At 41.9% G+C, this 24,513-nt stretch overlaps 1 protein-coding gene across 5 annotated transcripts in view; it reads right to left on the bottom strand.

The window, feature by feature from the left end:
• Window positions 1-18,526, bottom strand: part of UTRN (utrophin) — a 556,684-nt gene extending 538,158 nt beyond the window's left edge. For 2 of the 5 annotated variants that reach the window (XM_010808642.4, XM_024996732.2), the window contains exons 1-2: window positions 17,305-17,374; window positions 11,977-12,141 (exon numbers count right to left, since the gene is read on the bottom strand). In XM_010808642.4, the coding sequence (XP_010806944.1) occupies window positions 11,977-12,055 (79 nt within the window). In that variant the 5' untranslated portion in view covers window positions 12,056-12,141; window positions 17,305-17,374. Of the gene's footprint in view, window positions 1-11,976; window positions 12,142-17,299; window positions 17,375-17,991 lie in introns of those variants that run through there. The other 3 variants (XM_010808643.4, XM_015472890.3, NM_001278561.2) reach the window with 3 other exon arrangements.
• Between the last annotated feature and the right edge of the window lie 5,987 nt (window positions 18,527-24,513).

Raw genomic sequence — 24,513 nt, 5'->3', positions numbered from 1 at the left:
GAGATCCAACCAGTCCATCCTAAAGGAGACCAGTCCTGGGCGTTCATTGGAAGGACTGAGGCTGAGGCTGAAACTCCAGTACTTTGGCCACCTCATGCGAAGAATTGACTCACTGGAAAAGACCCTGATGCTGGGAGGGATTGGGGGCAGGAGGAGAAGGGGACAACAGAGGATGAGATGGCTGGATGGCATCACCAACTCAATGGACATGAGTCTGAGTGAACTCCGGGAGTTGGTGATGAACAGGGAGGCCTGGCATGCTGTGATTCATGGAGTCGCAAAGAGTCGGACACGACTGAGCAACTCAACTGAACTAAACTGAACTGATGTTATAGAACTGACCACAGATACTATAAGTAGAAGCACAAAAATAAATAGCTTTACATTCCACAGTATAACATTTTCTAAACACCTTACAAAGGGACTATAAGGATAACAAAGTAAATAGAGCATAAAGTGAAAGTCGCTCAGTTGTGTCTGACTCTTTGAGACCCCATGGACTGCATAGTCCATGGAATTTTCTAGGTCAGAATACTGGAGTGGGTATCCTTTCCCTTCTCCAGGGCATTGTCCCAACCCAGGGATCAAACCCAGGTCTCCCACATTGCAGGCAATTCTTTACCAGCTGAGCCGCAAGGGAAGCCCAGGAATACTGGAGTGGGTAGCCTACTCCTCCTCCAAGGGATCTTCCCAACTCAGGAATTGAACCAGGGTCTCCTGCTTTGCAGGCGGATTCTTTACCAACTGAGCTATGAAGGAAGTATCAAATAGAGTATACCTGGAGTTTTATCTCAGAGCATCCCAGGAGGTGGCTTCTGGATATGGCCCAAGGCCTTCAACACCAAAGAAGACTCAGTCACTCTCCCAGCTGTAAGTCAGACTTGCATTTTAAAAGACAGTATTTTGATAAGGGGTCACTTTTCTTGCAAACTTTAGAATTCCCTTAGTAAAATCCAAACATGGCTCGTACACAAAAAGTAAAGAAAGATGAAAGAAAGAAGTAGACCATTCCACATGGATAGGAATCCATTTCACCGGTATCTCAGTTGGTAAAGAATTTACCTGCAATGCAGGAGACCAGGGTTCAGTCCCTGGGTTGGGAAGATCCCCTGGAGAAGGAAATGACAATCCACTGCAGTATTCTTGCCTGGAAAAATCTCATGGACAGACAAGCCTGGCAGGCTACAGTCTATGAGGTAGCAAGGGTCGGAAACGACTTAGCGACTAAACCTATGTATAGGGTTACCCACTCCAGTACTCTTGCCTGGAAAATCCCATGGACGGAGGAGCCTGGTAGGCTGCAGTCCATGGGGTCGCTGAGAGTCGGACACGACTGAGCAGACTTCACTTTCACTTTTCACTTTCATGTATTGGAGAAGGAAATGGCAACCGACTCCAGTGTTCTTGCCTGGAGAATCCCAGGGACCGGGGAGCCTGGTGGGCTGCTGTCTATGGGGTCACACAGAGTTGGACACGACTGAAGTGACTTAGCATAGCATAGCATAGCATAGCACTGTATAGCCCAGGGAACTCTACTTGGTGCTCTGTGGTCACCTAAACTGGAAGGAAATCCAAGAAAGAGGGGATATATGTATGCATGCATGCTCAATCACTCAGTCATGTCCGACTCTTTGCAACACCATGGACTGCAGCCCTCTAGGCTCCTCTGTCCATGGGATTTCCCAGGCAAGAATACTGGAGTGGGTTGCCATTTCCTTCTCCAGGGGATCTTCCCAACTCAGGGATCAAACCTGTGTCTCCTGCGTTGGCAGGAGGATACTTTACCACTGAGCCATCTGGGAAGCCCAATGTATGTATACATATGGATGGTTCACTTTGCTGTACAGCAGAAACTGACACAGCAGTGTAAACCAACTATACTCCAATTTTTAGAAAAAGAGGCAGAAGTTGGAGGGATGCTGCCACAAGCCAGTGAAAGCCAGGAGCCACCAGAAGCTGAAAGAGGCAAGGGGAATTCTTTCCTGGAAACTTCAGAAGGAACAAGGCCCTGCTGACACCTCTGTCTTGGGCTTCTAGCCTCCAGAACTGGGAAACTATAGACTTTTATTGTTTTAAACCATAAAACTTGTGGTCATTGTGTTACAGAAGCCATAGAAACTAATACAGGGGGGTTGATCCTTGGTTTCCTTTACAAACTTAAACTCCTTTCAGCAGCTTAAACCGCAGTTGATGTATTTGATTATCTTTTAAGACAATTCAATTATCTGACAAGTAAACCTCAAATGTACTTAAATTCTTATAACTCTAATATTGGACTTGGAGGGCATTATCCTCCAAGCGAAATAAATGAGACAGAGAAAGACAAATGCTATATGGTATCACATGTGGAATCTAAAAAATACAACAAACTAGGGAATATGACAAAAAAGTAGCAGACTCATGGACACAAAGAACATACTAGTTCACAACATGCAGAATAGAGTTAATAATTTATAATAACTATAAATGGAGTGTAACATTTAAAACTTGTGAATTACTATATTGTACACCCACAACAGATTGTATTACTGTACATCAAACATGGCTCAATAAAAAATAAAGATTATTAAAAAAATAAATACAATTACAAAAACAAAGAGGCAAATACAATTGTAATACCTTATTAACCTTAAAGAAGATAAGAAAACTAGCATCAAGTTACTATGTTCTTGCACTTTATATCTTAGAGACCATCCCATATCAATACAGAAAGAACCTGTGATTTTTCATTGCAAATAATTACACTGTGTGAATAAATTATAACTTAAGTAAAAAGAAAGAAAATCAACATAAAGGATGGATGTGGGATTTTTCCTCACCATGAGTCAAACCATATCTGTCTTGGAAATTTTTCTTAGAAAAAACAGACAATAAGTTTTTATGATAAGCCCAGAGTATTCCATGAAAGAATTCAGGTTTCTACTCTAACCTTGCAGCAGGAAGAGGTTAAATGCACCAAACTGAAGACCAAGGTGCTCCAAGAAGAACTATTTCAAGGCTGAATATTTTGGTAGGATCTTCCAGTTCAACAGTCCACAATAAGAAATGCACCAAAGTTTCATCACTCTCCTGCTCTCTTTACACAATTTTACCTTTGCTCAGCACAAGAATACAAGGCAAAAGAAAAGAAGTCCAAAACCACAAAATCCACTACCTCTTAAAATTATTTAAAAAGAAGAGGTTGTAAGTAGAAATAGTCTTCAACATTGGACCGTAACTCTCCTTTCTCCTCTGAAATGCACAGACCACTTTCACTTTGGTTCCAAGAGTCTTAAACCTGCTTCCGTTGCCCATAAATCAATGGCACTAAACAGAGTAACTGCAGAGCTTGTTAGAACTCCAGACGCCGGGACCCCACCCCACGTGACTGAGTCGGAATCCCAAAGGGTAGTTCTGACACGCAGCTAGAGTTAGGAACTCTGAGAGGCTGAGCCCAAAACCCGACTTTCAAAATAAAAGCATATGTCGACATCTATGTAATTACTGAACTAATGAAAATCACAAGACTCACCCATAAGGAGCAAGAGAACCAATCAATTCGTATTAAAGCCTTTTTCACATAAATATCCTACACCAAAATCTTAATCAGAACAAGGCATGAGACAAATCTGCAAACATTCAAACAATGGAATTAGAGAAGATGATCTCATCAGATAATATCTTTTTAATCATGGGATTTTTCTAACGTGCCAGTTTAGAGACAGAAAGTCATATTTTTTACTGGATTTCTCTGCTCTATCAGAAATGTCATTATCAATGTGCTTGTCAATGTGCTTTGTTCTGATCTTCAGGAAAAAGAATGTTACATAATTCAATAAATTCAATACTGAGATTGATGAACTGGACAGAAATTATAATAATTAGCCTGCCACCCACCCACCAAAAAAAGTTCATTCGAAAATATTCACCTACAAAATGTTATTCTCCTGCTTTACACCTTGATTTTAATGACTGTGACAAACATAACAGATTTTTTTTTTTTTTTTGCTTTTTTAAGTGAACAGATCTCAAAATCGGTATAAGGTTGTGCCAATGCAAACTTTAATCTTTTTTTTTTTTCTGTTTATGTATATGTTTATTTTCTTTTTTTTTAATTATTTTTTTTATTCAATTTTAATTAAAAAAAATTATACATGTGTTCCCCATCCTGAACCCTCCTCCCTCCTCCTTCCCCATACCATCCCTCTGGGTCATCCCAGTGCACCAGCCCCAAGCATCCAGCATCGTGCATTGAACCTGGACTGGCATCTCGTTTCATACATGACATTTCACATGTTTCAATGCCATTCTCCCAAATCTTCCCACCCTCTCCCTCTCCCACAGAGTCCATAAGCCTGTTCTATACATCAGTGTCTCTTTTGCTGTCTCGTATACAGGGTTATCGTTACCATCTTTCTAAATTCCATATATATATAAATTCCGTATATGTATATATATAATATATATATATTAAAACTTTAATCTTAACTGCCAAGAGGGCACACACACAAACAATTCCTATTACTGGCTAGGCTAGGAGAACAAGCTTCTGACAGAGAAGGTTCACAGAATATAAATAAATCTCAGGTGTTTGGTTGTGAAAAGGCACGAATGTCAAGGCCAGAGAGCTACATGGAACCTGGGACGATCTGCCTCCCACACTTGACCTATGTAAATCCAGGGGTAGAGCAAGGAAAAGGGAAAGGACTAGGTCTAGCTCAGATTTCTCAGTCCACAACCGTCATTTCGACAGTAAATATATATTAAAGTTTCACACCGATTCACCTCTCAAATACTAAACTGACTGTATTTATTATTAAGCAATTAAAGCACACCAAAAAATAAAAAGAGTAAAACAGTAAATATGTATGCCTACACACACACACACACACACACACACACACAAACCGCTTAAAGAGGAAAAAAAAATCTAACCAGTACATGTGAAACCACCTAAGTAATCTTTCGCAATAGAATTTTGACTAATATTTACAACTGCTTCAATGATCTTGCATGTTCCCTTGTTTCTTGAAAATCATCCTATCAACGTCTAGTTCAAATCTGGGCTCAAATAAGGTTCAATAAAACTGAGCTTTCCATTCTGTCTATATACTAAGACTTCTACTGCTTAGAACATTCTCCAAAATTTATGTTTTCCTGTGGAGAACAGATCACCTACCCAGCTTTCCCAACCTTAGTAACAGGTCATGAGAATTACATGAATGCAGAAATCTTTTTTACGATGGCACTATTTCAGCCTAATGAGGTACCAACACAGAATATTTTATGTGCATGACAAGAATAGCTGCTCTCCTCTGTTAGAGTTGAATTTCCACCAGGGTCACTGTCCCTCACCACAAATCCCCAGGGCTCATGGAAAAAAACCAAACACGCTCAAAGACTCCCTTCAAAGCACAGGCATTCCAGCCAAGTAATGCTTCTAGGGGGCGGGGGGAGAGAAAAAAAACTATTTTTCACAGTCCCTTAAACTCTTTAGGAAAATTCTCCACACAGATATTTCTTTAAAGGAAAGATAAAGAAGACCAATACAACGTAACCACTGTTTTTCCTAAAGAAAGGCCTCTAAAAGATAAACAAATAAGGTAACCTTCCTCCCAGCTTCATAAAACCACATCTTTTAAGAAAGTTTAAACATAGTATCATGCAAACACAGTATCATTGTCAGGCCTGTTATAAATGTAACCAGGTATACTATTCCATAGTAAAGAATTCATTTTATTTTTATTTCACTGGGCTCCCTTTTCTCCCCTCCCAGTCGACTCCTCCCCAACCAACCCTTTCAATGCCATAGATACCCATCCAGGCATCAGACCAGGCCTCAAACTGTGCCAGACTGCAGTTCATCTGAAATCCAGTACCTTTTTTTTTCACCAGCCAGTTAAAAGCCTTGAGCAGCAGGCAAAGGAAAAGAGAAAAGGGAATTCATGTCAGAAACAGATTATTAGTTTTTCTACCTTCCACCCAGAGGACTGCCAGTCCTCTGCTATTTTCCTTTGCTAACTTCTAGAAGAGAATGATAGAGACCAGAGCCAATAATCAGGGCTGAGAGCGGCAGGTCGTGTCTCCTGTGATCGACCTTCCCATGGCAGGACAGGATGCCCGCCAGCGGCTGGAGCAGCTCTATCTCACAGCCAAAGGCCCCAATTTTGTAACCACAAAGGCAGAGGCAGAGGGATGTAGCAAAACAATTAATACTCTGCAAAATTTCTAAGGAATTAATTTAGGCATGAAAAAAACAAAGGACCATCTGGCAGCAACAAAATAAACTACCTGGTAAATTAGGAAACTGGGTACTCTATAGAGAGTTCGAATGCAGAGTTTCTGGAGTCAGATCAGCTGAGTTCTCACCCCAGCTCTGACATTTCTAACTCCGTAGCCTTTTTCATTGAATAGACATTCATTGCTTACCTGCTATGAGCTAGACACTGGGCTGAGTCCCAGGGATGCATGGGTCCCTGCTCTTGTGGAATTAAGCTGAGTAGGACATTGAAAGAAAAGTTCAGGTGTTAGTTGCCCAGTTGTGTCTGACTCTTGACGACGGCATGGACTGTAAGGCTTCTCTGTCAGTGGAATTCTCCAGGCAAGAATACTGGAGTGGGTAGCCATTCTCTTCTCCAGGGGATCTTTCCCACCCAGGGATCAAACCTGGGTCTCCTGCATTCCAGGCAGATTCTTTACTATCTCAGCTACCAAGGAAGCTAACACACACACACACACACACACACACACACACACACACACAAAGAGAAACAAGAAAACTACCAGAGAGTGACTGGGCATAGGGGGAACTTAAATATACAGATACAGTCAAAAGTGACTGGGAGTGACCTTCCTCATGGTCTTCTGGCTAAGACTCTGCACTCCCGATGCAGGGGGCCCGGTTCGATCCCTAGTTGGAGAACTAGATCCCGCACGTCACAACTAAAAGATTCTGTATGCTGAAACAAAGACTGAAGATCCCTGGTGCCACAACTAAGGCCTGGCACAGCCCAACATTAAAGATTTATTTATTTGACTGTGCCAGGTCTTCGTTGCATTACGTGGGATTTTTCATCGCCCAGACTCTACTGTGTCGGTCGAGCTTAGCTGCTCCACAGCATGTGGGACCTTAGTTCCCAGTGTTGTTGTTTAGTCACTAAGTCATGTCTGACTCTTTTGTGACCACAGACTGTAGCCTGCTAGGCTCCTCTGTCCGTGGGATTTCCCAGGCAAGAATACTGGAGCGGGTTGCCATTTCCTTCTCCAGGGGATCCTCCCAACCCAGGGATCGAACCTGCATCTCCTGCATTAGCAGGTGGATTCTTTACCAGGTTTAGCCACCAGGGAAAACCCTTAGATCCTGAACCAGGGATCAACCCACATTCCTGCACTGCAAGGCAGATTCTTAACCACTGGAGGGACAGGAAAGTCTTGTAAATAAATAGTAACAACAACAACAAAAAGATGACTGGGAGAGTTACTTCCTAAAGTCAGCAGGCAAGTTTTCTCAGAGGTGATACTAAAGCCTAGATCTACCTAATAAGAGGAGCCCATCAGGCAAAGACAGGGAAAGAGGGATGTGCAAAGGCCCTGAGCCAGGCATGGCTGGGCCGCTGCAGAAATAGAAAGAAGGTCAGTTTGGCAAATTAGTTCTGTGTGGCTCATGTCTGTCATGTGTAAAACAGTCGTTGTGAGGATGAAACTCTGAGCACCACATCTGCACACTGTATGTATTCAATAAATGTCAGTTGCTAGAATTATCATAATCAATGAGATCCCATCACTAGAGGTGTGCAAGAAGAGGTTGGGTACACAGGGGCATGGCCAGGCAACAGGACCTCTCAGGTTCCATCAACAATTAGGTCAGGATTACACAAGAAGAGAAAAAGTGAAGGAAGCAATGATAAAAATGTTACACTCAGGCTTCCTGCCTAAAGGCTGTTAAAGAACGCTTTGAATCATACAACAATGAGGAGTTTTACCGACTAATTCATTCAACAAATGGCCCCTTCCCATGTGAAAATCTATGATTCTAATCCCTACTAGTCAAAATCCCCACAAAGAGCTAGTTGGCACAGTCTTTAGCCCTGAGGTCTACCCTCTTTATGGGGCTTTGAGCTAAAACTTACCAGAACAGCATTGAGAAGAACAGAAAAGGTTGACTTATTCTATGTTAGTGGCATTAAAGTGTCAGTATTGATAGAATAAAATAGCAGTGAGGCTATTCTTTGATTTTACACATATCTCAAACCACTTTATTATTTCATGTTTAAAATGTTCCAAGCAGAAGTTTACACACCACAGACTCCATTGATAATATATTTCACTTAAAAAAAAAAAATCTTACTCTTGATCTACTCTCAAAATATGTAATAAACTGTAAAACTTTCTGAAGCTCACTAATTCCGGCTATCAAAGATGTACTGATTAATGACAGACAAATTTGTCTTGCATGTCTTTAAGTTAGGGAAAGATTTATTTTTACCCAACCCCAAGCCCTGAATCATTAAAGATCATATTCTTTCAAGTTCTTTTCTAAAATTCACTCATATCCAAGACGAATGTATTACAATCATTTAAAAATACATGATTTTTATATTCATGAAATATTTCATCACCTACTCTTGATATTTCAGATTTCTGTTTAGTTGGTAGAAATTACTTTAAAAATTATTAAACCTCATACACTGCATAAAGCAAATTAATATTGAATGAGGGCAATATAAACAATCTTAATACCTTAACATAAAATGCACCAATACTTAAGCCAGGCTTTTAGACTGTTCAAACTTAAGGATTTGAGGAGGAACAAGATAAATCTTCACGAACCAAGACAAAAGTTTATCAGTATAATCTCAGCATCAGGTCTTCCCTACCCCAATCTCTATCCCCTCCACCATAACTAGACCCTCAAAAGGTAGAAACACAGAATAGATTTGAATCAAAATTCTCCTATAGGAGAATATGAATTATATGTATATGATTCCTTTGACTTTCAGAAAGCAAGATTGACATTAACAGGCCCATTCAAATCCAAATTTATCTACTGCCTTTTGCAACATAATCCAGCCAAAAGAATGTGATTCAGATCTCAGCTATGCAACAGCTAAATTTTCAATGCTTTTTGAAGTAGGAGCCATCAAAAATAAAAAAGAAAGTAACAGTCATCACCTTGGCATTAAAACACTTGAAGCAATTTGAGATTTTTAAGAATACTTTAGAAATACTTTAAGAAGTAATACAAAAAAAAAAAAAGAAGTAATACAGGCTCATTGAAAAGCCTTTAACGTGCATATGAGTAAAAAAGAGAAAAATAATAATCCCCAAATACAAGGATGACCACCATTAACATTTTCATGTACATTCTATTGAACTTTATTGGAAAAAAAATTTTTTTCACATAAATGACTTTATATTGGACATAATTTTTATATAACAACATCAAGAACATGTTTCTATGTTCATATATATACATATTCATTAACATTTTTATGAATGTATAATCTTTACTTTATGAATACACCTTAATTAGCTCCACTGAGATTCTATATGATTTAGTCAAGTGCCCTACACTTAAGGAACAGCATAGGCTAATCATTGTTTCCTAAAGTTATTTGCCTATCACATTCTTTTTTAACTTATATATTAGAATTTACGCTTATTTCAAATGTTTTGGTAAATTATGATTTTATCAACCCTCAGTATTGGATTTTTATGGTATTTCTAATTTTTTTTCTATAATAAAAATGCTATGATCAACTTTTTGCTTGTATATTTCTGTATCTTCCCTAGGAACAAAACTCCAAAAATAGAGGTACTGAGCCAATTGGAATGCCTATGTTAAAAATATAATAAGTTCAACCCAACTGTCCCCAGTAGTATATGAGAATAGTCAGTCTTTTGAAATGGTCATTTTTATTTTTTTTTTTAACTTATTATTTTTTAATTTATTTGGCTGCCTCAGATCTTAGTTGCTGTACACAAGATCTTTTGATACTGTGCTTGGGCCCCAAGGCATGTGGGATTTAAGTTCCCTGACCAGAGGTTGAACCTGAGTCGTCTGCATTGCAAGGCAGATTCTTAACCACTGGACCACCAGGGAAGTCCCAGAAATGATCATTTTTAATTTAAAGAGTAGTTTAAAAGTTATGTGTACTCATCATATATAATGAGTATTTTTAAACTTATATAATTACTTTTTTATGGACATGGTTAAAGTACACAGTTATAAATATCAAAGGTCTTACCATAATGGAGGTTGACTCAGAAAACTATTTAAGAACATAACTCCTCACAATTTATAGAACATGACAAGCATGGATACATTAAATTGTCTCACTGTCATCTTCCTCCTTGTTAACATCTATATTTTTCTGGACATACATTCTGTACTGTTTAGAAGATATTAGTAATCCCTTACATCAACACAGTACTTTATACAAGTAAAGTATTTAAATCAAGACAGATTTTAGGGGGCATTAAACTTTCTCGGAACATACTTTAAAATAGGATGTTAAGCTGTACCCCCCGAAAAGATCCTTCAAACTACACAGTAGTGGCTACACATTTAGAGCCAAGACTGTAATAACCAATCTTTACCAATCAACCAACACCAGGGCCATGAAGGGAAATATACCTTAAATGTGTGTGTGTCAGTAGATCAGTCATGTCCAACTCTTTGTGACCCCATGAACTGTAGCTCACCAGGCTCCTCTGTCCATGGAATTCTCTAGGCTAGAACACTGGAGTGGGTTACCATTCCCTTCTCTGGGGGATCTTCCTGACCCAGAGATCAAAGCCGGGTCTCCCATTGCAGGCAGATTCTTTACCATGTGAACCACCAGAGAAACCCTCATCTCTATTAATTTAGAGCCTATTTTCAGTGCATATTTCTACAGATTCATACAATAAAAAGCAACCTTCTAACATAATATAAAGATGGTTCACATAGCAAAAACAGACATGAGGTTCCTTTTTTGGTTTTAAAGTGACACTGGGTATTAAGTTTATAGCCCAAACTAACTCTCAAAGTTACTTAAGTATAGTGTTCACACCCCGGGTGAAGTTCTGTGTAATTTTCAAAACTCAGGTCCTGGCTGCTCAAAAATATCCCCCCATAGAGTCTATCTCAGACTCATATTTGTTGCTTTTTAAAAATACCGAAATTTTTACTTAGTAGGTCTGGAGTGGAGCCAATTTCTCTGTATTAAAAAAAAATAAAAACAAACCCTCCCCAGTTGATTCAGTTATACAGCCAGAGTGGTAAAGTACTTGGTTATATAAAAAGACTGGGGGAGGGAGTGATATCCTTACATAATCAATTTAAATCTTCAATGAAAACCATTCATCTGTCTTAATCTGGTTTCCTAGATAACCTAGGTAAAACTGTACCTTGAGAGGTTTATAAGATGCTTCGAAAAGGGAAACAGAGGTAGAAGAACACCTGTTGGCCTAGCACTGGATAGAAATGGGATGGGGGAGAGGGTGTATGAAAGCAAATCTCAAGAGGACTACCCACCCCATCTGAAACCACACCATTTCTTACCTAAAGAATCATTTTTTAAGCTGCATTTTTATGTTCAAGAGGTTTCTTATAAATGAACAGCAATCAGCTAACAGGTAGCAGTTTCACCAAGCAATGCCAATCAACATACCAGGAGACCAAGATGGATTGAGAAATTAAGACAGAATACACAGAGATATCAAGAAGGACATGGCAGCCCACTCCAGCATTCCTGCCTAGAGAATCCCCATGGACAGAGGAGCCTGGCAGGCTACAGTCCATGGGGTTGCAAAGAGTTGGACACAACTAAGCGACTAAGCACAGCACACACAGAGATATTGTATTACCTTTTACAGTGTAATAGTCATTTGTCAGATTTCTGTTTCTCAAAAGAAGTTTGTCTCATAAGAACAGTACAAAACAAACAAAATCTCATGTCTTCTAAGTAGCTTATGAACAAAAATCAGCCATTTTCTGAAGCTTCCATTACTTACCAGATCTGGACTTAATGATGTCGCTGAACTCATTCTGCCCATCGTCTGCTCTGGCCTCGTGTTCTCCATACTTGGCCATCTTAGTTGTGTTTCAATGTAATCCAAAGGCTTGACAAGATCCTCTTTTAAAGACTTTCAATTTTCTATAATTATCAACATCAATACCTAAAGAGAAAGGGACAACATAGATTTTAAAAAATATACAAGACTATATTAATATGTTGTAATATATTAATACATGCTGACATATTATATATAACATATTTCATATAGATGTAACATATAACCATAATATATATCAGAGCTGTATAATATATATGACTATAAATATTAAAATATATGTATATATATTATATATGGGCTTCCTGGTGGCTCAGTGGTAAAGAATCCACCTGCCATTGCAGGAGACGCAGGGGTCTAGGATTCAATCCCTAGGTCAGGAAGATCCCCTGGAGAAGGGCATGACAATCCACTCCAGTATCCTTGCCTGGAGAATCCCATGGACAGAGGAGCCTGGTGGACTAACGTCCATGGGGTTGCAAAGAGCCGGACATGACTGAGCAACTAACACTTTCACTTTCATATATAATGCACTGATCTGGGCAATGGAAATATGACTATCAAAGAGACAAAACCTATACTAGTTTGAAATCCACAGACACCAAGCAATTAATTATATAATGGAGTGTTTCATTATACTACTAATATGTTACCAAAGTACAAAGGAGAAGCATAGAGTAATATGAGCATACTGCAGAGATGAATCTGACCTGCTCTGGGCAATTAAAGAAGGCTTTCTTGAAGATGTGACATTTGAGCCAAGCCTTCAAGGATGAGAGATGGGAAGAGAAAAAAGGTAAGAATCTCCCATGTAACATGACAGGAAGCATCAAAGAACATTCAAAAATCTGAGCATAGGTCTGTGCTTTTGGAGCCTAAGAGGAGAGGGATTTGTTGAACTAGGTGAGGTAACAGACAGGACCAGGAACAGGGCTGTGAATACAGCCTGTACATGATTTTGTTATTTCTCCAAAGAGCAGTAGGAAAATAGCAGATGATTTTGAGCTGGGAAGCAACATACGATTGTGACCTAAATAAGTGTAGATTGAAAGAAGTGGGTGGACATGTGGGCTATTAGATATTAAATGAAGGCCAATAGGATTTGGGAACTGACTGGATATGAGAGTTTCAGGATACTGAGGCAACAAAATGACTGCCCAATTTTGGCTTGGGCAATTGAGTCACTGGAGCATGAGTGTCTGAAGGAAGAAATAAGTAGTGTGATTTGGATTGCTGGAGTTTGAGATATACAAGTGGAGATAACCAAAAAGTCTGATCTCAGGAATGGTCCAGATTATATGTAAATCTGGAGAGTTACATGTTATATCCATTGACACAGATTTTTTTCTGGAAAACACATCATGTGAATTCTCCTGAGAACAGACATCACTCAAAATAATTTTAATCTTTTAGTAATTAATGAGTCGAGGCATGTTGAGAATTTACAGAATCGAGGATTCTACCCTGCACTACCACTTTTCTTTTAAAATGTCATCAATGAGACATGCACTGCCTTAGAACTTTCTGGAACACAATGCCAAGCAACCCAAATAGAATCAGAATTCAAGTTTATGTTCAGCAACTTGGCTATATCCTAACATCCTCTTATGAGCACCCCAAATGCCAGCTAAATAAATCAATCATTTAATTGGGAAAATAACAGTCAAGACATCCCAATATTAATCTACAATAATAGACATTAATTCACATATTATAATAGATATCAAAACAAGAGTTTATTGTTAGCTAGGATTAGACAAAGGAGTACGTCAAGGCTGTATATTGTCACCCTGCTTATTTAACTTATATGCAGAGTACATCATGAGAAACGCTGGGCTGGAAGAAGCACAAGCTGGAATCAAGATTGCCGGGAGAAATATCAACGACCTCAGATACGCAGATGACACCACCCTTATGGCAGAAAGTGAAGAGGAACTAAAAAGCCTCTTGATGAAAAGTGAAAGAGGAGAGTGAAAAAGTTGGCTTAAAGCTCAACATTCAGAAAATGAAGATCATGGCATCCGGTCCCATCACTTCATGGGAAATAGATGGGGAAACAGTGGAAATAGTGGCTGACTTTATTTTTTGGGGCTCCAAGGTCAACTGCAGATGGTAACTGCAGCCATGAAATTAAAAGACGCTTACTCCTTGGAAGGAAAGTTATGACCAGCCTAGATAGCATATTCAAAAGCAGAGACATTACTTTGCCAACATAGGTCCGTCTAGTCAAGGCTATGGTTTTTCCTGTGGTAATGTATGGATGTGAGAGTTGGACTGTGAAGAAGGCTGACGCTGAAGAATTGATGCTTTTGAACTGTGGTGTTGGAGAAGATTCGAGAGTCCCTTGGACTACAAGGAGATCCAACCAGTCCATTCTAAAGGAGACCAGTCCTGGGATTTCTTTGGAAGGAATGATGCTAAAGCTGAAACTCCAGTACTTTGGCCACTTCATGTGAAGAGTTGACTCACTGGAAAAGACTCTGATGCTGGGAGGGATTGGGGGCAGGAGGAGAAGGCGATGACAGAGGATGAGATGGCTGGATGGCATCACCAACTCAACGGACCTGAGTCTCAGTGAACTCCGGGAGTTAGTGATGGACAGGGAGGCCTGTCGTGCTGCGATTCATGGGGTCGCAAAGAGTTGGACATGACTGAGCGACTGAACTGAGCTGAACTGAGGATTAGACAACTCAATTATTTAATTCAAGGATACATAATATGCCATTACTATTTTGTAATATAGTTCATTTTACATATCTATTCACTATTTGCTTCCCTGGTGGCTCAGACGGTAAAGTGTCTGCCCGAAATGCGGGAGACCCAGGTTCGATCCCTGGGTTGGGAAGATCTCCTGGAGAAGGAAATGGCAACTCACTCCAGTACTCTTGCCTGGAAAATCCCATGGAGGGAGGAGCCTGGTACCAGGCTACAGTCCATGGGGTCGCAAATAGTCGGACACGACTGAGCGACTTCACTCATTCACTATTTAGAAGTTCTTACATATTATGTTTACAATATACAACATTCAAAGACACATCATATTGTTTTATGATATATTTCATAACAATATAAATACATAAAATGTAAAATTTCTTTTCCTTAGTAGTTAGGAAAGGGTATGTTCTAATAATAAAGAGGTCAAAGTTCCCTTAAAAAAGATTTTAAATGTTAAAGTGTTTGAGGCAGATGAAAACTGATGAACTACTAAAGCTTTAGGAACAATTTCCTCTCCAAAAGGGAGAAATACATGGATTGGATCATCAGCCTGAATCTGAGAGATTTTGTGAGAGTATAAAAACATTTCTCACTTTTTATACTGTCCACTACTATTGCACTTTATGGATTACTATGTAATTAGGTTCCTTTTGGGGGGTAAATACCTGCTAAAGATTTGCTAAATTCTTAAATCTATTTTATTACATTCAAGTACCAAAAATTTTGTTCAGAAGAATACACATAAAATTTTACTATGAAAATCAGCTTTTCCCAACAAAAAATTCTCTTTACTGGAAAGCAACTAATTATTTCCTTTAAAATACATTTCTAATTCTCTCTTTCATAAGTGGTCTTAGCCAAGGTCTTCAAAAGATTTTTCCCATTCCACAAAAGAGAAAAGTAAACTGCTTGCACAGAACTGTGTTTCATTTGCACATTAATATTCCTTCATCATAAAGTTCTACTTTGCCAGCTCCTTAAGATAATCTCAGATTTTCTCTTGATAATCAAAATCCTTTATAGGCTACACAGATTCAGCAGTAAGGGGGATCAGAGGACAAGGAAACACTGGGCAACTTGGGAGAACTGCAAATGACCATTTTAACAGTGACATAGCCACTGACTGATACTTTGTGCCACTAATTGGCAGGGGTCTCCAAGTTGAGTAACATTTGGCAGCAAGTCATTATTGGTTGCCGGAAGACAGGATCAAAGTTTCATCACAAGGCCCCTCTGTGCGACCCTCCACTTCCACATATATACTTTGGAAACACCACCATCTTCCACACCAAGGTAGGTGACAAACCGAATAAAAGAAAGAGATATTGCTTTATAATTATAATTTATTGTTACCTCTGCTCTAAGTTCTGTTTCCCCAAAATGAAGTGCTGCAAAGTTTAGCCAGCTCTTTCTCACTGAAACCAATACCCTCAACTCTACATCCAGTTCCTTCTTCAAAACTTCTCTGGCTGTCATAGGGAACCAGAAGCCACCACAATAAGCCTGGGTTAAAAGGACGGGGGATGGCCTTAACAGGCAAAACTCATGCTTTAATTTTTTATTTTTTAATTTGGAAATTACAAGATGTAAAAATACAAACATGTTTAACAATGTACAATTATGATGGAAATATGCTGTAGGTCCTTGGGCAAAAAGTACTCATTCGTTTACATAATCCTAAGAATGCCAGAGATAGTGCAAAGGAAAGCCCGGGGGCCAGAGTTTGAGGCTCAGTGTGAAACTTAGTAAAAGACACCGCCCAGTGCCAAGAATTGCCATTCATTCTCGGAAGCGCTCCAAGGCAAGTTCATACTGTTGTGGTTAATGCCATTTACGGGGGCAATCAATTTCAGGTAAACAAACACCTGAAGGAGAGTTAAAGCGCAGTCTTCTCGGTCTCAGAAACTGGTCCAGGGGGCGGGGAATGACTCCGCGTAAACCATGGCCCTCGCCCCCCGGTGCTCTGGAAGCCGAAGCACCCAAGTGCTCCGCATTCCTGCAGCTGTCGCCTGATTCCCGGGTCCTCTGGTCCACTAGCAACCAGCCCAGGAGCGCCCACCCGACTCCCGAGGCCCACGCAAGTTACAAGGGAATAGATGGGGCTACTGCCGGGTTCCCAGGAGCACAAAGCTCCCGCCCGGACCCAGAGGATCCGGGCTTCCCAGAACTCGGTTCACTCCCCCACAAGGGGTTACAACCCGCGAGGCCCTGGTAACCCAGGTCACCTGGGAGCTGGCAAAGAGGAGACTCTCCCCCGGGCATGCCTGGAGCGGGGGAGCAGTTAGACCCAGGTTAGACCCGGGCTCCCCAGTTCAGTGGAAAACAAAGTGTGAGTCCTCTGGCTTCTGCAAGTCGGGCACACTCTCAACCCTGGAGTCACTCCCTTTCGTAATCTGGGGCTTGGCTTTAAAAAAAAAAAAAAAAATCCACTTTTAACAGCGTGCCTTCTAAAAGTTGCACAGCGTAAAATTTGTGCTGTGTCGCTTTCCTAAAGGGGCCTTGAGCAACCAGTGCCTCGCACCCCAAGCCACACAAGGACATGAATTACCTTACCAATTGCCGCAAGAGATGCCAAGGATCCGGGACCCCAGAAGAGGCAATCGCGCGGGACTACGCACCGACTGAGCGCTCCTTGTCACCTCACCAAAGCCCCACCCTCGGGAGCAGCAACGGCCTGGAGGTCGAGCACGTTTCCTGCCAGGCGGATGGCTGGGAACGTCTCCCCGCCCGGTCCTGGCGGACACCTCCGGGGCCCCGCCTTCCCGGGGCTGAGGTGTGTGTGTGTGTGTGTGTGTGTGTGTGCGCGCGCGCGCGCGACAGGCCCTCCTAGGAAGCCACGTCCCCTCTTGGAGATCACTGGCCCAGAGCGCATGGAGGAACGACCCTCTTACCCTAGCCAGGAGAAAAAATTCAGGGAGTCAAGAGGCTGCCCAGAACCAGTCGAAGGAGTTCGGGTCGTTAGGAAATACTACACGGATTCCGAGGACTTCCGAGCTCGAGCTCTCCCCCACGTTTCTGGCATTCCCTGTCCCGGGGCGGGGAGCTGAACTGAGGTTCCAAGGAAAGTGCACGCAAAAGTTGGTTACATCTTAGGCTCAGCCTTGAGAAGGAGCTCGGGATCCTGTGCTGATCCTGGGCACAGGAGCCGCTGAAAACTCCATCCTCCCCGCAGCCTACGTCCCGTGTCCCGGGGCTGTGGTCACATTACCCGGCCCGAGGCTCAATAATGCATGGACTTACCTGCTCCCATGCCCCGCGGGCTGCCTCGCCCGCCCGCCGCCGCCGAGTCCCAAGCCGGCCCGGGCCTCCTCGGATGTGTTTCAGGCGTAGTAATCGCGGTGTGTGTGCAAACGTGGGCTTTGTGGTGCGGTATATATATATATATATATTTTTTTTTTGGTTTGTTTGTTTTGTTTTTTTAAGGAAATATGGAAAACTAGACCAGATCCGAAAGAAAAAAAAATTTTTCTTTTTGACACTCGATTGTAAACGCCCCTAACTTGTGCAATCTTCCTGCCCCGTAGTTCCGCCAAAAACAAAACAGTCCCAGTGCAAACCTGGAACGGGCGCACAGGCACCAAGTTTGCCAAACACTGGAGAGTTTTCCGTCTGCAGAAATGACCCCGAAGGAGGGTGGCGGAGGGTGGGGGGGCACCGCTCCCCGAGATTCCCCAATCGGCTTCGGGAGCCGGAGGCTCCTCCTCGCCCCTCGGCGGGAGAAAGCCCGCGGGCCGCTGCGGCCGCCCGCTCCCCTCCTCCGAGGAAAGGCGACTCCAGAACTTCGTGCGCCGGCGGCTCGCGCCCCCGGCTCCTCCTCCTCCCCTCACCCGCCCGCCGGCCGGCCCCTTTGTTGAAGCGGGGAAAGGAGCGCCGGAGGCCGGGGAGGGCGGAGGACCGCGGGGTGCGCGCCGCCGCCCTCCTGGGAACCGGCTCCGGTCCCGGCACACGGGTTCGTCCTCCCCAGTAGAGGGGCGCCGAGCAGGTCCGGCTGCCCCTCGGCTCTCCCGTCCCGGCTGCCGCAGGGCCGGCAACTTTGTTCCGGGAGATGAGGTCTTCTCGGCTCCGGGTTCGGCCCCAGCCCGGTCCAGGCGGCCACCGCAGGCTGGCCTCCGGGGAACGTGGCGCCCCGGGTCACCTGACCGCGCGCCCCGTCAATCAGCGCCCGCCTCGCGCTCCCTCCCCGCGGGCAGCAGCCGGGCTGGCACTCGGCTGGCCTGGAGCGGCGCACCCGGAGCGGACGGTGCGTGCCGAGAGCCCGGAGCTAGCATGGATGCCTGGTGCTGCCACGGTCCCGTTTATTCAGATTAACCGAAAATGTGAGTCACACCCACCCCAGGCCAACCCGGTCTCGTTTTCCTCCTTTGAGAAATGAATTCTCATTTGCCCCTCCACTCGCCCCATCTCAGTGTGTTGACGTTGTCAAATTTTTGGTCCTAGTTCCAAGGGTACATTTATTTAATATAATTTTCTTGGTGTCGTTTTTAATATTAAGAAAAACTTGACAATTTCGTTTTACATTCGTTCATACATATATACAAATAGTGTTTGCGCTGATCTTATTTTTCCATTTTTCCACTATACATACACACTAAAACATCTGTTACAGAGTCTATTTCAAGGCTAAGGTGCTGGTCAAAATAATATCTGGTAAGAAATGCCTTTGTGCTGTGTATGCATTTTTTAAATTTACATATTCCATTCCCAGTGTGTTCCTGTGTTTCTCTCACATGATCAATACACTTGGAGGGGAAAAAAAAAAACCAGCAACCTAAATTCCTAGTTCCTATAAACAATGAGAAAAGGAACTCTGGTTTGTTGCTGGTTTAATATTTGAGAGTTAACAACTTATGAGTTAGTAAAGACAAACGCTAGGGGCCTTAAACAGTTTTTTCAGAAAGAACTCACTAGTCTTTTATTAGTTACAGAGTAAAAGGTCTGAGGGTGGCCCGGAGGGGGTTGCATTCTGAAACATAGTATTCCTTATAAAATCTCTAGCTTAGACTCCTTCCTTTATGTAGAGTTTCTTCACATAAGCCAAATAAAATCCAGAATATTAATAGGAAATAAGTATAATTAATCATCTGCTTTCATTCATTCATTCATTTTACAAACATCGATTTGGGGCCTGCCAGGTTCACTGGTGCTATGAAAAATACACAGATAAATCTGGCAGAGATGTTGCTTTAAAGAATTTCAAATCTACTAAGTGAGATAAGGCAAGTAAAAAAATAAAAATATACAAGATCAGCGATAAGTGCTATAAGAAAAGGATAGATCAAATGCTTTCTGAGTCGGGCTATATCACAGGAGACTGGGGCTTCTTTTATTTTTTTTTTTTTTTTGGGGGGGGGGCTTCTTTTAACTGATAATTCTACAAGCTCTTAAAGCTACTTGCCATGCACTGTGACTTGGTGGAGTTAATGGAAACTCAAACCTCCTTGTTTAAAATAAAACCACTTGGGAATGTTTGAGGATTTCATTACTCAAAATTATGTACGTGAAAAGCACTTTGTAAATTGCAAAATGCTACACAAAGATTAATTTATTAAACTCAAAATTTTGAAGAAAAACAGTCATTTGGGAACCTAGAATTTCTGAGATTTCAAGCTCTGAGGGATGTTTAGTTAAGTTTCCCAGAAAACCCTAAGGAAGGGGACACAGGGACCAGTAGGCACCACCTGTATGAGACCAACTCCAGCCACATCCAGCTTCAGGGGTTTCCGGTGTCTTCCCTGGGACCTGTGCCCTGCCTGTTTCTAGCCCTTCTCTCACCCAGACACCGATTTTCTTTGCGATGGAGGCCAAAGAACTTGCTGCTGATGGCATAACCCAGTCGTCCCACTCTGGTCCTGCTCCCTATTTGCTTGGTAAGTAGAGAAACCACAGTTGGTTGGAGACTTTGTCCTCAGAGGACTACCTCTCCGTACAGCAGCCAGTGTGACCTTGAGAATGGAGTTGAGGGGAAAGTGGAGACAGACCACCAGGACGTAGATAGCAGTTAGTGCACCTGCAATCAACATTATTCCAGCTGCAGTCCATGCAGCAGGGACAGTAGCCTATAATGGGGTTTTGTCCCCTTAACCCCAAAGTGGATGTAGAACATTCAGAAAAAGTGATAGGAATGTGGCCCGTGTTTGTCATTAATTCAAACTCTGAATTGCCCCACAGTCACCAGAGAACATGAAAATTCAAGAAAACTGAACTGATGTCTCAGGGATAAAGTCCTTGACATAGGAGAAAATATGATGATATGAGTAGTGGATAGATTTCTATATAAAGATATATGCATATGTAGGTATATATAATGGAGAAGGCAATGGCAACCCACTCCAGCACTCCATGGGGTCGCTAAGAGTCGGACACGACTGAGCGACTTCACTTTCATGCATTGGAGAAGGAAATGGCAACCCACTCCAGTGTTCTTGCCTGGAGAATCCCAGGGACGGGGGAGCCTGGTGGGCTGCCGTCTATGGGGTTGCACAGAGTCGGACACGACTGAAGCGACTTAGCAGCAGCAGGAGCAGCAGCAGGTATATATAATATCAAGAGACATGATTCTACATAGATATGGTTCATATATAGGAAACTGCATACTAACATAAGAGCCAAAAAGAAAACTTTCCAACTAAACTTTAAATTCAGATCCTCTCTGAACAATAGAAGCATCGTGAAATACACAATGTATTAAAAAGCAAGGTGTTGCGTAATATTCTGTTATATATATATGGAATCTAGAAAGATGATACTGATGAACCTATTTGCTGGGCAGCAATGGAGATGCAGACAGAACAGACTTACGGACATGGGGGTGACAGGAAAGGAGAGGGTGGGATGAATGGAGAGAGTAGCACAAAACCCATACACTAACATGTGTAAAATAGATAGCCAGTGGGAATTTGCTGTGTGACTCAGGGAACTCAAACCAGGGCTCTGTGACAACCTAGAGGGGTGGGATGGGGTGGGAGGTAGGAGTGAGATTCAAGAGGGAAGGGACATGTATGTACCTATGGCTGACTCATGCTGATGTGTGGCAGAAACCAAGACAGTATTATAAAGCAAATATCCTTTAATTTAAAATAAATAATTGTTTTTTAAAGCAAGGTGCTCCTTCAACTTTTTCCTTTGTTTCTTCAGTCTAATATCTAATATCTAACACTTGCACAAGTTAAAGGTACATATAAATAAAATTCTTTGTGATATAAAGAGGGAAAATTATAGTGGATTTTTAGAGGATAATGATTTTTAGATGATAATTAGCACAATGGCAGAGTTTCTCACAATTCAGTGAATTTAAAAATTGCCAAGGAGCATATTTTGAATTCAGATTGTCTGCCGAAATTCTGATATACTGGTCTGGTGAGGCCCAGGAAGCTGCAGTTTTAATTAACAACCCATGAGGTTAGATCACGATGGTTGGGGAATCACACTTTGAGCCACTGTTCCCTAAGGGGTTGGCCTCAAATAGGCCATTCTGGATGATTGAATGGGTCTAGAAATTGCCCTACAAGGAAAAAAATCCATACTGGATCAATCATAATTTCAAAATACCCACAATTAGCCTTAACACTTCATATTCAAGTGTTTCGTTCAGTTGTAGATCACTCTTGAGATTACCAGAAGTCATTCACACCTCAGGAGCCATCTGGGCAATTCCACCTGCTCTGTGGTTCAAAGCCTGCCTGGATGATCTGCAAGGAAAAGTCTGATGGTGTGAGAGCAGAGAGGACAGGACCCTGGAGGGTACGCATGCTGAAATGCCAGGTCCAGGGAAACTAAGGATAAAATAAAAGGACTAAGCTGTTGGGGAGGAAAGAGCAACTGATAAAAAAGGAGAGAATAAAGGAGGCTCCGAAGCAGAAGGAAGGGGAGCAGAGAGTGGAAGGTGTAAATGCACACCAGCTCCTTCTCTGTGTGCCTGCCCACTGACAACCAGAAAACTGGAGTTATCATCAGTTCAGTTCAGTCCCTCAGTCGTGTCCAAATGTTTGTGACCCCGTGGACTGCAGCATACCAGCCTTCCCTGTTCTTCACCAACTCCAGGACCTTACTCAAACTCTTGTCCATCAAGTCAGTGATGCCACCCAACTACCTCATCCTCTATCGTCCCCTTCTCCTCCTGCCCTCAATCTTTCCCAGCATCAGGGTGTTTTCAAATGAGTCAGTTTTTCACATCAGGTGGCCAAAGTATTGGAGCTTCAGCTCCAGCATCAGTCCTTCCAGTGAATATTCAGGACTGATTTCCTTTAGGATTGATTGGTTTGATCTCCTTGTAGTCCAAGGGACTCTCAAGAGTCTTCTCCAACACCACAGTTCAAAAGCATCAGTTCCTCAGCACTCAGCTTTCTTTATGGAGTTAGCATACTTGTTACTTTTACTTGGTTTCATTTACTTTGTATAATTTTATAATGTTGCCACTGGCAGAGATTATACAGAGTCTCTCCTTCAACCCTTTAATTTCATGGATAAAAAAACAAATGGACCCTCCTACACTGTTGTTGGAAATGTAAATTGGTGCAGTCATTATGAAAAATAGTATGGAGCTTTCTTAAAACTGAAAATAGAGTTACCATATGACTCTGCAATCCCACTCTTGGGCATATATCCAGAGAAAAACATGGTCCAAAAGGATACATGCACCCCAATACTCATTGGAGCACTGTTTACAATAGCCAAGACATGGAAGCAACCTACATGTCCCTCACAGAGGAATGGATAAAGAAGATGTGGGATATATATTCAATGAACTGTTTGTTACTCAGCCATTAAAAAGAATGAAATAAAACCATTTGCAGCAACAAATGGTTGGACCTAGGGTTTGTCATACTGAGTGAAGTAAGCCAGACAGAGTAAGAGAAATATTGTATGATATCGCTTATGTGCAGAATCTAAAAAGAAATGATACATATGAACTGATTCAAGAAAAAGAAAAGGACTCCCTGACTTAGAGAACAAAATTATGATTACCAGGGGGTAAGGATGGGAGGAAGGGATAATTAGGGAGTTTGGGATTGACAGGTACACACTGCTCTATTTAAAATGGGTAACTAACAAGGACCTATTGTATAGCACAGGGAACTCTGCTCAATGTTATGTGACAGACTGAATGGGAGAACAGATACATGTGTATGTGTGGCTGAATGGCTTTGATGTGCATCTGAAACTATCACAGCTCTGTTCATTGGCTATACTCCAATATAAAATTTAAAAAAAATTTTTAAGATATAAACAAATGAAAAATACAAAACTTACTAGGGAGTACCTTTAGGTAAAATAAAACAATCTTGGCAGAAAATGTCCAAATTACCAAGAAGGGGGAAGAGCACCACTAAGTTATATAAGTTCATTGTTAACCTGAAGGAGGAGGGCAGAAGATAGTGTAGCTGAAAGCCAACAGGCTGATTTAAGTTACCTGTGTGCATGCTAAGTCGTGTCCAACTCTTTGTAACCCCATGGACTGTAGCCCACCAGGCTCCTCTGTCCATGGGATTCTCCTGGCAAGAATCCTGGAGTGGGTTGCCATGCCGTCCTCCAGGGGATCTTCCCAACCCAGGGATTGAACCCCATGTCTCCTTTGTCTCCTGCACTGTGGATTCTTTACCACTGAGCAAGTGCTTATTATTATATTGACACATCATTTGTATGAGGTTGTGGGACCTTGATCTCTAACCTCCTGTCTGTGAAATAAAACAATAGCTCCCTCAAATGCTGTTGTGAAAAATCAAATGAATCTCTTGATATAAACCATTTATCACAATGTTTGAT

The sequence above is a fragment of the Bos taurus genome, chromosome 9 (genome assembly GCF_002263795.3).
Source record: "Bos taurus isolate L1 Dominette 01449 registration number 42190680 breed Hereford chromosome 9, ARS-UCD2.0, whole genome shotgun sequence".
Lineage (NCBI taxonomy): Eukaryota > Metazoa > Chordata > Mammalia > Artiodactyla > Bovidae > Bos > Bos taurus.
This window is presented reverse-complemented; position numbering and strand designations above follow the sequence as displayed.